At 39.0% G+C, this 16,434-nt stretch overlaps 1 protein-coding gene across 1 annotated transcript; it reads right to left on the bottom strand.

Annotated features, from left to right (window-relative positions):
- Positions 1 to 4,305: 4,305 nt before the first annotated feature.
- Positions 4,306 to 7,097, bottom strand: LOC113904701 (olfactory receptor 4C46-like). Its single transcript, XM_027561808.1, has one exon. It carries the CDS (start codon positions 6,905 to 6,907, stop codon positions 5,969 to 5,971), a length of 939 nt encoding a protein of 312 aa, XP_027417609.1. The 5' UTR covers positions 6,908 to 7,097; the 3' UTR covers positions 4,306 to 5,968.
- Between the last annotated feature and the right edge of the window lie 9,337 nt (positions 7,098 to 16,434).

The raw sequence follows: 16,434 nt of genomic DNA, 5'->3' as shown, positions 1-16,434 counted from the left end.
ATAACCTCAGATATGCAGATGACACCACCCTTATGGCAGAAAGTGAAGAAGAACTAAAGAGCCTCTTGATGAAAGTGAAAGAGGAGAATGAAAAAGCTCGCTTAAAGCTCAACATTCAGAAAACTAAGATCATGGTATCTGGTCCCATCACTTCATGGCAAATAGATAAAGAAACAGTGACAGACTTTATTTTTGGGGACTCCAAAGTCAATGCAGATAGTGACTGCAGCCATGAAATTAAAAGACGCTTGCTCCTTGGAAGAAAAGTTGTGACCAACCTAAAGAGCATATTAAGAAGCATAGACATTACTTTCCCAACAAAGGTCGGTCTAGTTAAAGCTACGGTTTTTCCAGTAGTCATGTATGGATGTGAGAGTTGGACTATAAAGAAAGCTGAGCACCGAAGAATTGATGCTTTTGAACTGTGGTGTTGGAGAAGACTCTTGAGAGTCCCTTGGACAGCAAGGTGATCCAACCAGTCCATCCTAAAGGAGATTAGTCCTGGGTGTTCATTGGAAGGACTGATGTTGAAGCTGAAACTCCAAACTTTGGCCACCTGATGTGAAGAACTGATTCATTTGAAAAGACCATGATGCTGGGAAAGATTGAAGGTGGAAGAAGGGGACAACAGAGGATGAGAATGTTGGATGGCATCACTGACTCAATGGACATGAGTTTGGGTAAACTCTGGGAGCTGGTGATGGACTGGGAAGCCTGGTGTGCTGCAGTCCATGGGGTCGCAAAGAGTCGGACATGACTGAGTGACTGAACTATAACTAACTACATAATCTGTTTATCTCAAATGTCATCAGAAGCAAAAAGGTAAGAATCTAGAATATAAAATTGCTATTAAATTGTCTTATTATGTAACACTGAGATCTTGGTTACTGCTTATTATTGAAAATAGCATGTTTAGTATTTATTTATTTTGGACTCAATATAGATTCTTTTATGGAATTTTCCTGATTATTGCATCTTGGTTGTACAGTGAAAAGTAATGTTATTTCTCATTGCCCCTAAGGCTGGCAGTCTTTGGTATTTTACATACTGTATCAGTCAGGCTCCAGCCAGGAGACAGTCCACAGTGCAATTTGGATAGCAAAAGTTCATATGCAATTATTAATTATAGTGGGGTATTATCTATAAAAGGGTAATAAGGGCTTCCCTGGTGGTTTGATGGTTAAAAATCTGCCATATAATGCAGGGGACATTGATTGATCTCTGGTGCAAGAAGATCCCACATGCCTCAGACCAACTAAACCCATGTACCACAGCTACTGAACCTGTGAGCCTGGGAACCACGACTACTGAGCCCACGCACTGCAACCACTGAAGCCTGTGTGCCCTAGAGCCTTGCTCCACAACAAGAGAAGCCACTGCAATGAGAAGCTCATGTGCTGCAACAGAGAGCAGCCCCAGCTGACTGCAACTAGAGAAAGCCCAGGTGCAGCACCAAAGACTCAGCACAGCCCAAATAAGTAAATAAATCTTTTTTAAAAAGGAGGGAGGTAATGAGTTCTATAAAGAGTGACTTCCACTGAGAGATGAGCATCCAAAGAAGGAACATTTAGAATGTGAGCATCTCCCCAAACTTGGGATTTCAGTCTTATGGAGAAGGTGTAGCTGCTGTCCATTGAATGGTGGAAAAGTTTGACTGAGTTGCCTTGGTCCACAACTATTTCATGATCTCTGAAGAGGTTGACAGGCATGAAATGTCTCTGGAAGTGGCAAGACAGGAGCCTTCCACTGCAGCGGTGGTTGACTGAAAGTCATGAACAAGGGATTAAGGCCTTGAGGGGCAAGCAGGAAAAATCCATTTTGGGTGCAGGTGGAGAAAGTCTGGCAGAGAACACCCCTCTGATAGCAAAGATGGTAAAGAATCTGTCTATAACACAGGAGGCCCAGGTTTGATCCCCGGGTGGGGAAGATTCCCTGGGGAAGGAAATGGTAACCCACTCCAGTATTACCTGGAGAATTCTATGGACAGAGGAGCCTGGCGGGCTACAGTCCATGGGGTCACAAAGAGTTGGACATGACTAAGTGACCAACACACATACACACGGTACATTTAGACTGAGTTGGAAAATTGATTACTGGGGTGCTTGTGAAATTTATTGGAATCTTCCTGTAGATGGGCCACTGAAACTCAATGGGAAAGTGTCCATGGAAGTGTCAGTAAAAGCGGAAGGAAGTGTCAGTAAAAGCAAAAGGGAGCCCAGTGGAAGCCATCCCTCCCGCCTCCCGCGATTATAACACACGCAATGTTGAAAGCTACAGAGCCAGAACAAGATGAAAAAGGAACATATTTAATCCAGAGAGAGAGGTGTCTTTGAACACTTCTCCTGATCAAGCTTATCATCATGTCAGGTCAAGGACAGGGAGAAATGCTTACAGGATCCATTTTCATTAATATGGAGTGGGCAATAATGGGTTTATTTGTAGCTGAGAGGCAGTTAATTGATAACTGGCATAAGAATTTTATCCTTAATTCTTTGAACCCATTTTCTATACATTGAGGCTCAAATATATAGTGTAATATGATAGAGTCTTAAGTTAAAGTCAGAACTGAGATATATACTGAGATATGACTCTTTATCCTACATGTTGCTGCTAAGTCACTTCAGTCGTGTCTGACTCTGTGTGACCCCATAGACGGTAGCCCACCAGGCTCTCCCGTCCCTGGGATTCTCCAGGCAAGAACACTGGAGTGGGTTGCCATTTCCTTCTCCAATGCATGAAAGTGAAAAGTGAAAGTAAAGTCACTCAGTTGTGTCCATTCTTAGCGACCCCATGGACTGCAGCCTACCAGGCTCCTCCGTCCATGGGATTTTCCAGGCAGGAGTACTGGAGTGGGGTGCCATTGCCTTCTCCACTTTATCCTACATACTTTTTGCTTATTAAACAGCCTGAAGTAAGACTTCCCTTTTTTTGTTGGTAATAAGTGACTGCAATAATTTTTTTTTATTGTAAAACCAAAAAATAAGCAAGCATCTAATTTGTTGAAAGATTCTGTATAACTGAATTTTGATAATTTCATATAATTTCAGTATTACTTATGCTCTGATACCTCATTAATCCTTCACTGAAGAGCACAGGCAGAGATGAACAATCACTTGGAGGTGGTATTGTAGAACAGATTTAAACATCTTTGTTATTTAAACTTTTAACTCTGAATTTTCATGGCTCAGTAAGTATGCTGTTGTGTTGTTGCTGTTTAGTCCCTAATTCGTGTCTGACTCTTCTGAGACCCCATGGACTGTACCCTCCAGTCTCCTCTGTCCATGGGATTTCCCAGGCAAGAATACTGGAGTGGGTTGTCATGCCCTCCTTCTGGGGAATCTTCCCAACTCAAGGATGGAACCCACTCAGGTTATTTACCACTGAGCCATGTGGGAAGCCCTTCTATTTACCTGGGTCTTCTTTAATTTCTTTTAGTGATGTTTCTGTTTTTAGTGTACAATTTATCCACCACTTTGGTAAAATTTATTCATAAGTATTTTATTCTTTCTGATAGTACTGCCTACATAATTATTTTTTAATTTTTTAATTTAATTTTTTAATTAAAATTTTAATTTTTAATTGTTAATTCCTACTATATTGAAATATAGCTAGTTTTGTATTGATTCTAATAGTTTTATTGTGTGTGTGGATTATTTAGATTTTTTCTACATAAGATAATGTCATTTGGTAGTATAATTTTACTTCGTCCTTTCCAATTTGTATACCTTTTATTTCTATTTCTAGTCTAATTTTTCTGACATTACTCTTCAGGAAAATATTAAATAGAAGTGATGAAAGTGAACACGTTCTGATTTTATGAGGTAAGCTTTCAGCCTTTCACCATTAAGTATGTCTTTGCTATAGGAGAAACCTTGGCATATATTTGTTGATGATATAGAGCATGTCAGCCTTCAGGAGCACTTTGTCCCAGGTCTTACTATAAACTGTCACCTATCTGGTCATGTAATTATTTTCAAAAGGCCATTCCACATTTTATTCACTAATTTGCAAATATTTCTTGGACTCTATCTCTTCATGTTAGATGGGGTTCCCTAGATGCAGATCCTGAGATGGGATTTTATGGAAGTGATTTATAAGGAGAAGGAATTTAATGAAGCCACTATGGTAAGCTTCCCTGGTGGCTCAGATGGTAAAGCATCTGCCTGCAATGCGGGAGACCCAGGTTCGATTCCTGGGTTGGGAAGATCCTCTGGAGAAAGAAATGGCAATCCACTCCAGCACTCTTGCCTGGAAAATCCCATGGACGGAGGAGCCTGATAGGCTACAGTCCATGGGGTCGCAAAGAGTCAGACACGACTGAGCGACTTCACTTTCACTTTCATGGTAGGAGAAGAAAGGCTGTGGTCTAAACTAGATTCTGATTACAAGAGCTCTAGAGTATAATTTTATGGATCCTACACTCTGAGAAGGCAGGAGCCAAATCTGTTTTTATTAGCCACTGAAGACCCAACAAATATCCATGTGCCTGTTTCATTATTTCAGCTCAAAAATATTTACTGATGAATGAAGGACAGAGGAATAATGGAACACATTTATTATGAAATTGCTTTGTATGTAGATGTAGTCACAGATTAAAAAAAAAAGCGTTTGGTAATAAAATGTTACCAAAAGCTAAAGATTAACAGAGAAATATAATATGAATACTCATATATATATAAGACAATGAAATCTTGCTGAGACAGGAAAAACATCAAGGTAAACTATTTGCTCATACTGTGGATAATTTCAGTTTTCCTTTCTTTCTTTCTCTCAAAAGAAAGAGTAAAAGAAATTGTGATTTCCCTAAACAGTTCACCCAGAATTCTCAGAATCTGAATTAAATAAAATTAAATAAAGGTAGGAAAAAATTCTCTCAAATACAGTGCCTTTTTTCCTCTTTATTTTGTTGAGATTTTATTTTGCTTACACCTTTTATTTATTCATTCAATGTTTTTTACTAACCAGAAATTGTGCTACTCTGAATAAACTATCATGATATACCAGGAAAGTTCTTTATGGAGTATGACTGTATATTTAATAGATAGAAATTTCTATCTGACATCACGAGTTTCTTTTCTTTGAGTCATCACTCTTTTGGATGGTTTTTCAACCTAAGATGGTGACATGAACAATGGTAAGTGCTATGAAAACCTATGAGGAAATTTAAAAAAATCATGCAATCTCCATTCAACTATTACAAATGTTCAATGGATAATTTTATTATTAAATATATTTATGTTAAATTGGAGGATTATTATTCTAATGTGTTCATCAAAACCCAGTATTGTGTTGGGTTTTATAACAACAAAATAGTTACATGTTATAGTCAACAAATCACTATCAACTATGATACATAAAGTGAATAGTTGGTAATGAAAAGTTATTGGATTTTTAGTTACAGTAACAAAATGAAATGTACTATACACAATTTGTCCAGCATAGTCTCTGTCTCTATAAAAGGTAGTAATTGTCTTCCCTTTCTATCATTTCTTGGCTATCTATGAAGGCAGTTAGGATTTTGGTCAGGGAAATGGGTCTGATTCTGTTACTGACTCTTTGGTATATGTGCTTTGATACTATCCCTTTTCCTTCAATTTCACCACTTGTAAAATTGGGATAATAGCAGCATTATAGCAATCTCTTTGTGTTGTTAGAGAGAGTAGTGGTAAATATCAAAATACTTAGTATTTCTTTCATTTTATTAGATGAAAAATCTATGAATCCACATACAAGGTTGAAACTAGTAAAAATAAACCTCAATTTGGTAGAATTTAGATTCTAAAGATGGAAAGAATGGTTTTGATATATGTTTTTCTCTTTTTCTGGGAACTTATTTCTGTTCCCCTCAGTGCAATAATTTGCAGTGACTAATTTACTTCTTTATTCTTTACATACTCCTTGTTGAGATCATCCAAAATACACTTTGACCTTTGTATCAGATGAATTAACGTTTGGCTCTAAAGCCCATTTATAAGACACCTGAAGTAACTTTCCTACTACACAATTTCCTAATGGCATTTTCCATCTGGGCATTTCTCAAGGTATAGATTAAGGGATTTAACATGGGAGTTATCACAGTATAAAATACAGCAACTGCTTTATCAACAGCTAAGGTAGCTGCAGGTCTCATGTACACAAATATGCAGGGCACAAAGTATAAAATGACCACTGTGATGTGGGAGATGCAGGTGGAGAGGGCTTTTCGTCTTGCTTCCAAGCTGTAGGCCCTTAGGGAACGCAAGATGACCATGTACGAGACCAGCAGGAGAAGGAAGTTTAACAGACAGATGAAGCCACTGTTGGCAGCAATGAAGAGCCCTAGCGTGTGCGTATCAGTGCAGGCAAGACCGAGCAAAGGGTTCAGGTCACACATAAAGTGATCTATGACGTTAGGGCCACAGAAGGGTAAGCGGAAGATGAAGAGGATCTGTATGAATCCATGAAGAAAGCCTCCCACCCATGACACTCCCACCAGCAGCCCGCACACCTGCCAGTTCATGATGCTTGTATAGTGCAAGGGCTTGCAGATGGCCACATAGCGGTCATAGGCCATCACGGTAAGCAGGATGACTTCAGCACCTCCAAAGAAATGTTCCCCAAAGATTTGGGTCATGCATCCATGAAATAAGATGGTTTTCTTTTCATGGAGTGAATCTGCAATCATCTTAGGGGCACACACAGAGGAGTAGCAGGCATCGATAAAGGAGAGATAGGCCAGGAAAAAGTACATGGGGGATCCCAAAGATGGGCTGGCAGTGATGGTGACCATGATGAGCACATTTCCTACCACAGTGGTGATGTAGATGGCAAAGAACACAGCAAACACAATTTTCTGCATCTTTGGATTCTGTGTGAGCCCCAGAAGAACAAACTCTGTCACGTTGCTCCTGTTCTCCATGTGTTTCATGAAATGGTTTATTCACTACCTGAAAGTGAGAGAGTTAATCCTTAGGTAGGTTGATAAGGCCCTGAAAGAGAAAGGGTCCAGGGCCCTGGAGGAGGAGAAGGATAGAAACATTTTTTTTCTACATTGCTTTGTCTTAGTCACATAAAATGTTCTTTCTTAAACTGAGCTTTTGTGACAATAATCTTTAAAATTAACTTTGTTTAAGCCCATTTTTTTTTCTTAAACTGAGTTTTTGTGACAATAATTTTTAAAATTAATGTTCTTTAAGCCCAGAACTAATGATTACAGGACAAAACATCTCATCTTGCTCAAGGGTAGGTTTTTTCTTAAGCTCTGTACTAAGGATTATGTAAGGAAAATGTATCTTGCTCAAGGACATGTTTCTCCTTCTTAAGTGAACTTTTTGACTAATCTTGTTATTTTAAGACCTTTCCATTGCCAGTTCTAATCTTTTGAATTTAAGATGTGTGTTGTGGGAGTGGGTCTGGTAAAAGTACATAAGGCCCTGATAAGACTTGATAAGAGGCAGTTTCTGTCCCCCTTCTGATGTCTCTGTTAGAAGCTTTCTCTGCCCTTTTTCACTGTAATAAAACTTCTGCCACACAAAGGCTGAGTGATCAAGCCTGGTCCCTGATTCTGAAGCTAAATCCTCTTCTTTGGAGATCTTGATTCCATCGTTCACTGTCCAAAGCTATCAAAGAAAACATAATTTTAATTTATGCATTCTTAAGCATATTAAACTTCTTCATTCTAATAAGTAATAAATACCCAGACTTTACTGAGTGTGAATTCTTTCTTTTTTTAATGAAGAAAAGATTCCTGAGTGTGAATTCTTTCTTTCTTTCTTTTTTTAATGAAGAAAAGATTCTGAGTTCTTAAGATTATTCCAATTACCTCCTAGGAGAAAATTCTTTTAATAATGTAAATGTGAGAAACTTTTGTAAACCCATGGGCGGGAGACCTTAATCATCTGAAATGGTTAAGTCTAACTTGAAGTAGTGTATTTCCCAGATAATGGCAATTAAGTGTGAAAAGAGGTAGAGGATTGATGTAAAGCTGAGGAATTTTCCTTTTACTCTCTGAGAAATGGGGGACCATGGAAGGTCATTGAAAATATGAGTGGAAGGATGAAAGAAATTTGATGAAGAGGGAATCTTGGATGTTATTCTACTAAAGATTTTGTGTGTCTTGGATGAAGTCGGCAGGGTTTCAGTGAATGCATGGAAGATGGAGATAGAAAACAGAGTAGCAAAGTACTTAGAGTAGTTTAAAAAGGAGTAACACTACAATATGCACGCGCTAAGTGGCTTCAGTCATGTCCATCTCTGTGCGACCCCATGGACTCTAGCCCACCAGGCTCCTCCCTCCACAGGATTCTCCAGGCAAGAACATTGGAGTAGGTTGCCATGCCCTCCTCCAGGGTTCTTCCCAACAGATTGTTATTGTTGTTTAGTCACTAAGTCATGTCTGAGTCTTTTGTGACCCCCATGGACTGTAGCCACTCTACACTCCTCTGTTCATGGGATTTTTCAGGCAAGAATACTGGAGAGGGTTTCTATTTCCTTCTCCATGGGGATCTTCCTGACCTAGGAATCGAACCCATGTCTCCTGCCTTGGCAGGCAGATTCTTTACCACTGAGCCTCCAGGAAAGCCCAAAGAATGGGTACAAGAGCTAATTAAAAGTATTCATAATGCATGTTGACTAAACCTACTTACTTTGCAATAGATATAGCATGCACATTCCAATAGTTTTTTGCTATGTTCATAGTGTACTATCAGATGCTTTCTTTTCCTAGCAATAACAATTTACACGGCTGGTATTGTATCATTCATTTTGCACATGAGGAAACAATCTCATAGACTGATGTTAATAGCTTAATAAAAGTGCTAATATTAACTAAAGCTGCACACTTAGTGTGCTTCAAGTGTTATGCAGACATCTGGTTTTAAGCCTTGATACAAACCTACAAGATGGTTACTACCATCATTTTTATGCTTATTTTACACATTAGGAAATAGAAACATAGAGAAATTAAGGATTCTGTTCAAGGCCAAGCAGCTAAAAATTTAGGCAGAGCTAAGATCAGTTCAGATTATGCATCTTTATTTTTTGCTCCAAATCTTAATCCATGCTCTATACTGTCATGTTATAACAAACAATGGAGAACTAGTAACCTGCTTTTGAAATGGCCATAATTATTATACTTTCGATTACTTTAATACTACCTGAGAGGCAAGTTTATACTGATAAATTTTATCCACTCACACACACATACACACACTCACACACACATTGATATCTCTGAAGTCCCAAGTAGTAAGGAAACTGTGGTACTGAATTCATTGAATAGCCCTTTCATCTTGACTTCTTCCTCAGACCTAACTCTCCCTTCTCTGATACCACTCCAAATAATAGCACCCCAGATTTTTCTGCAAAATGTTGAGAAAGTCTATGCTGCTGGTTAAATAGTTTGGTTTGAGAATCAGAAAAGACCCAGTTTAAATCCTGGTTCTTCCAATTGCAACTTCTTTCATCTGAAGTCTCATTTCTTTGGCACCTTATATTCTTGTTTTCTCAGCTATAAAGTTAGAATAATAATATGCACTCCATAGATCAATAGTTGAGTCATTATGTCTGAACACACCTACCCGCTGTGGACACAAAAAGAACTTTTAGTTACTTTTGACTGTGTATACAGCTGTGGGATAGGGAGAGTTAACATTTGGAGCAGTAATACAGAGAAGTGTTTAACCATGCTTCAAACTCCAGAAAAACTACTAATTTTACTCTCAAAGAAACAACAGAGGGTGATATTATCCATAGCAGGTTTCCCCAGGAAGGGTCACCACATTTATACTTGTTGAAACTACTGGTGATTTATGTTACTGAATTTGTAATTTTCTCTTTCATGTATGTGAAGTATAATTAAATTTTGTTTTGTCCTCATTATTAGTCCTGATCATTAAATAAGATGCTTCATGGCCAAGCATGGGGCCTGTTGTCACAGAGCTGGGTTCCTCAATTTGCTTAACCTCTTCAAGTCTCAAAATTTTCAAGTGTCAAATTCATGAATATCTTTTGAAAAATTGAAATGCGGATAAAATAATCTTTTACTATATTTGAAAAGTGTTGAAAAATAATGAGTTATACATATGAAGTAACAAATTAAAATGAGCATCAGCACTATTGAAAAACTTACCTTAGCTCTTCACATGGTTTTAGTGATGTTTAAATGTGTTCAGGAGCAGTTCCGTATTCAAACTAACTTCTTATAGCAAGTAACTTTCAGTATAAAAAGTGTGACACTTGAGAAGAGCTTGTTAACTCTGAAATGAACAGTTGTTAAGAAATTGTATACATTGAACATGTATAAGTTCTTAGTATATCAGTAATATCTCATAAAACCTGTTTTAAAAGATAAAAGGGTTCTTAGAAGTCTAAATCTTTCCATCTAGCTTCTAAAGCCTCAAATGGTCTTCACAGAAAACTTGCTTTCTGATTCTGAATTGAGAATGGGTGAACTGGAATACTATGGAGAACTGATCTGAATAAATGCCGGTGGTTCGGCAGCACAAGAAACAGAGTGTGAAGGAAGCATGTTCAAATGGCTCATTCTGCCCATGATTAATCTTGTTCCTGAGAGGTGAACAGCAACACAAATCACTTCTACCTTGCTCTTGTATATTCATAGATATTCAAAGAGGCTGTGATAAGGTCCAGGGACCTTGTCTTATAGCTGCTGCTTTCTCTCCTAGGAATTAATTATCTCGTTTGATGGAAAGGCTTTGTCCAGAAGCAAGTATTGAGGAACGACAGTGTGGAGAAACACCCACTGTGAAATGGGGAATAGTTTTCCCTTCGTGTGTGTGCATGGGAGTTCAGTTGTGTTCGACTGTTTGTGACCCCATGGAGCCTGCCAGGCTTCTCTGTCTATGGAATTTTCCAGACGAGATTACATGAGTGGGTTGCCATTTCCTTCTCCAGGGGGTCTTCCTGACCCAGGGATCAAACCCACATCTCTTGTGTCTCCTGCATTGGCAGGCAAGTTCTTTACGAGCTGAGCCACTGGAGCAGCTCAGTATTCCCTTCACTTGGAAACTAACTCTTTGAGATTCCCTCTTTTCTATCAGGACATGGATTGTTAAGAAAACTGAATGTCTTGTCAATAACAAAGTGGCATAATTCCTGTGTGTGACATGCGATGAATCCCCATTGACTCCTGTCATAGGAGAGTTTGTATTTTCTTATCAATTATTAAAACTTTATTGGAAACCATTATTGATTGCTTGAGAGCTAGATCACTGAGGACATACAATTAATGGCAGCCTTTTGAAAGTTCTTGAGGAGGGTAGGAGCTAAGATGGCGGCGGAATAGGATGGGGAGAACACTTTCTCCCCCACAAATTCATCAAAGAACATTTAAACACCAAGTAAATTCCACAAAACAACTTCTGAAGGCTGGCAGAGGACATCAGGCACCCAGAAAAGCAACCCAAGTCTTCGAAAGGAGGTAGGAAAAAATATAAAAAACAAGAAAAGAGACAAAAGAGGGAGGGACAGAGTTCTGTCCCGGGAAGGGAGTCTTAAAAAGAGAGAATTTTCAAAACACCAGGAAACCTTCTCACTGCCGAGTCTGTGCCGAGCCTTGGAAGCACAGAGGGCAACATAACAGGGAAGAAAAATAAATAAACAATTAAAACCTGCAGATTTCGAGCCCTATGGTAACTCCCCAAGTGGAGAAGCAGCGCCGACACCTGCACATGCCACTAGCAAGCGGAAGCTGGGCAGGGAGGAGCGGCGCAGGCCGCATGGCTTAGAGTAAGGATCTGGCCTGAACAAGCGCTATCTGAGAGAAATAATTTGGGCTAGCAAACCAGACTGTGGGATATCTACCACGCAAAAAGCCAGCCCTAACCTAAGACACCACCAGGCCCACGCACAGAACAAAGGACTGAACAGAGATAGCCGGCTGCAGACCTTCCCCCTCCAGTGACAGGCAGCCAGAGCCAGAAGGGGGCAATCGCAGCCCCAGAGAGACATTATCTAGAAAACTGTAAGCAGGCCTTTTTGCTAACTAAAACTTCTTGGGGGTCTGGACCGTCAACATCCGCCTGAGAAGGTGCGCCGGTTGTACACCTAGATAACCGAGCGGTGGGGAGGCGATAAGTTGTAGCAATTGCGCTCGCCAAACACCTCATCACCTGAGCTGCTCGGACCTGGGAAGGGCACAAAACGCAGGCCCAACCGAGTCTGCACCTCTGAGGACTACCCGAGTGCCTGAACCTGAGCAGCTTGGACCTGGGAGGTGCAGGCAGCCCAGGGCTGGCCTCGGATGGTTCCCGATGCAGCAACCTAGAGCCTGAGCAGTGTGGACAGGGAGGCTACATGCGCCGTGAGCGGGGGCAGAACCAGTGTGGCTGAGGCACTGTGAGCACACGCCATTGTTATTTGTTTGCAGCGTCCCTCCCTCCCCACAGCGCAACTGAACAAGTAAGCCTAAAAAAAAAAAGTGTCCACCACCGTCCCCGTTGTGTCAGGGCAGAAACCAGACACTGAAGAGACCAGCAAACAGAAGAAGCTATAACAGAGGGAACCGCCTTGGAAGCTACAGGCAATAGATTAAACCCTGTGGTTAGTAATGGCTACATAGGATGGGGCCTGTAGATCTTGAGAAATATAAGTCAGACCAAGGAACTAGCCGAAAATGAACTGACCACACAATACTCACAACAAAACCAGAGAAAGTCCTGACATATTTTTACTATTTTTACGATCATTCTTTCTTTTTTTTTTAATTAAAAAAAATTTTAAGTCCTCTATTATTCCTTTAATTTTCACTTTTATAACCTACTATTACTTTGCGAAGAAAAAAAAAGGACCCTATTTTTTTTAAAGCAAACTTCATATATATATTTTTTATCATTTTTGCAACCTTTTTTTTTTTTTCTCTTTTCTTCTTTTCTTTAATATTGTATTTTTGAAATTCCAATCTCTACCCTAGATTTTTAATTTTAGCATTTTGGTATTTGTTATTAATTTTGTACCTATATTTTTTTTTATAATTTTTGTGACTGTTTTTTTCCCCTCTCTTTCTTTCTCTTCTTCTTTTATATAACATTGTATATCTGACATTCCAAACTCTACTCTAGATTTTAAAATTTATGCTTTTAGGTATTTGTTATCAATTTTTTACCTATATTTTCTTTATAATTTTTGCGACTTTGTTTTTCTTTGTTTGTTTTTTTCCCTCTTTTTCTTCTTCTTTTTTTTAACACTGTATTTTTGAAATTCCAAACTCTACTGTAGATGTTTAACTTTTGCTTTTTTGGTATTTGTTATCAATTTTGTACCTATACTTTCTTTATAATTTTTGTGACTTTGTTTGTTTTTGTTTGTTTGTTTTTTTTTTTCTCTCTCTCTCTCTCTCTTTCCCTTCTTCTTTTCTTTAACATTGTATTTTTGAAATTCCAAACTCTAGATTTTTAATTTTTGCTTTTATGTATTTGTTACCAATATTGTACCTTTAAGAACCCAATCTTCAGTACCCATTTTTCACTAGGGAGCGAGATTACTGGCTTGACTGCTGTCTCTCCCTTTGGACTCTCCTTTTTCTCCACCAAGTCACCTGTGTCTCCTCCCTAACCCCTCTCTACTCTACCCAACTCTGTGAATTTCTGTATGTTCCAGATGGTGGAGAACACTTAGGGAACTGATTACTGGCTGGATCTGTCTCTCTCCTTTTCATTCCCTCCTTTTATCCTCCTGGCCACCTCTGTCTCCTTCCTCCTTCTTCTTTTCTCTGTATAATTCCGTGAACATCTCTGAGTGGTCCAGTTGTGGAGTGCATATAAGGAAGTGGTTACTGGCTAGCCCACTCTCTCCTCTATTGATTCCACCTCATCTCATTCGGGTCACCTCTAACTCCCTCCTCCCACTTCTCTTCTCTATGTTATGCTGTGAACCTCTCTGGGTGACCCTCATGGTGGAGAAACTTTTCATCTTTAATGTAGATGTTTTATCAGTGGTGCTGTATAGAAGGAGAAGTTTTGAAACTACTGTAAAAATAAGACCGATAACCTGAAGCAGGAGGCCTAAGTCCAAACCCTGACTCCAGGGAACTCCTGACTCCAGGGAACACTAATTGACAGGAGCTCATCAAACGCCTCCATACCTACACTGAAACCAAGCACCACACAAGAGCCAACAAGTTCCAGGGCAGGACATACCAAGCAAATTTTCCAGCAACACAGGAACACAGCCCTGAGCTCCAAGATACAGGCTGCCCAAAGTCACCCCAAAACCATAGACATCTCATACCTCATTACTGGACACTTCATTGCACTCCAGAGAGAAGAAATGCAGCTCCACCCACCAGAACAATGACACAAGCTTCCCTAACCAAGAAACCTTGACAAACCACCTGTACAAACCCAGATACAGTGACGAAATGCCACAATAAAGAGAACTCCACAAACTGCCAGAATACAGAAAGGACACCCCAAACTCAGCAATGTAAACAAGATGAAGAGACAGAGGAATACCCAGCAGATAAAGGAACAGGATAAAAGCCCACCAAACCAAACAAAGAGGAAGAGATAGGGAATCTACCTGATAAAGAATTCCAAATAATGATAGTGAAATTGATCCAAAATCTTGAAATCAAAATGGAATCACAGATAAATAGCCTGGAGACAAAGATTGAGAAGACGCAAGAAAGGTTTAACAAGGACCTAGAAGAAACAAAAAAGAGTCAATATATAATGAATAATGCAATAAATGAGATAAAAAACACTCTGGAGGCAATAAATAGTAGAATAACAGAGGCAGAAAATAGGATTAGTGAATTAGAAAATAGAATGGTAGAAATAAATGAATCAGAGAGGAAAAAAGAAAAACGAATTAAAAGAAATGAGGACAATCACAGAGACCTCCAGGACAATATTAAGCGCTACAACATTCGAATCATAGGGGTCCGAGAAGAAGAAGACAAAAAGAAAGACCATGAGAAAATACTTGAGGAGATAATAGTTGAAAACTTGCCTAAAATGGGGAAGGAAATAACCACTCAAGTCCAAGAAACCCAGAGAGTCCCAAACAGGATAAACCCAAGGTGAAACACCCCAAGACACATATTAATCAAATTAACAAAGTAAGCACAAAGAACAAATATTAAAAGCAGCAAGGGAAAAACAACAAATAACACACAAGGGAATTCCCATAAGGATAACAGCTGATCTTTCAATAGAAACTCTTCAAGCCAGGAGGGAATGGCAAGACATACTTAAAGTGATGAAAGAAAATAACCTACAGCCCAGATTATTGTACCCAGCAAGGATCTCATTCAAATATGAAGGAGAAATCAAAAGCTTTTCAGACAAGCAAAAGCTGAGAGAATTCAGCACCACCAAACCAGCTCTCCAACAAATACTAAAGGATATTCTCTAGACAGGAAACACAAAACGGTGTATAAACTCGAACCCCAAAAAATAAAGTAAATGGCAACGGGATCATACTTATCAGTAATTACCTTAAACGTAAATGGGTTGAATGCCCCAACCAAAAGACAAAGACTGGCTGAATGGATAGAAAAACAAGACCCCTATATATGTTGTCTACAAGAGACCCACCTCAAAACAGGGGACACATACAGACTGAAAGTGAAGGGCTGGAAAAAGATTTTCCATGCAAATAGGGACCAAAAGAAAGCAGGAGTAGCAATACTCATATCAGATAAAATAGACTTTAAAACAAAGGCTGTGAAAAGAGACAAAGATGGTCACTACATAATGATCAAAGGATCAATCCAAGAAGAAGATATAACAATTATAAATATATATGCACCCAACACGGGAGCACCGCAGTATGTAAGACAAAGGCTAACAAGTATGAAAGGAGAAATTAACAATAACACAATAAGAGTGGGAGACTTTAATACCCCACTCACACCTATGGATAGATCAACTAAACAGAAAATTAACAAGGAAACACAAACTTTAAATGATACAATAGACCAGTTAGATCTAATTGATATCTATAGGACATTTCATCCCAAAACAATGAATTTCACCTTTTTCTCAAGCGCACATGGAACCTTCTCCAGGATAGATCACATCCTGGGCCATAAAGCTAGCCTTGGTAAATTCAAAAAAATAGAAATCATTCCAAGCATCTTTTCTGACCACAATGCAGTAAGATTAGATCTCAATTACAGGAGAAAAACTATTAAAAATTCCAATATATGGAGGCTGAACAACACGCTGCTGAATAACCAACAAATCACAGAAGAAATCAAAAAAGAAATCAAAATTTGCATAGAAACTAATGAAAATGAAAACACAGCAACCCAAAACCTTTGGGACAGTGTAAAAGCAGTCCTAAGGCCAAAGTTCATAGCAATACAGGCATACCTCAGGAAACAAGAAAAAAGTCAAATAAATAACCTACCTCTACACCTAAAGCAACTAGAAGAGGAAGAAATGAAGAACCCCAGGGTTAGTAGAAGGAAAGAAATCTTAAAAATTAGGG

The sequence above is a fragment of the Bos indicus x Bos taurus genome, chromosome 15, assembly GCF_003369695.1.
Source record: "Bos indicus x Bos taurus breed Angus x Brahman F1 hybrid chromosome 15, Bos_hybrid_MaternalHap_v2.0, whole genome shotgun sequence".
Taxonomy (NCBI): Eukaryota; Metazoa; Chordata; class Mammalia; order Artiodactyla; family Bovidae; genus Bos; species Bos indicus x Bos taurus.
The sequence above is the reverse complement of the archived record's forward strand: the minus strand, read 5'-3'. Positions and strand labels throughout refer to the sequence as shown.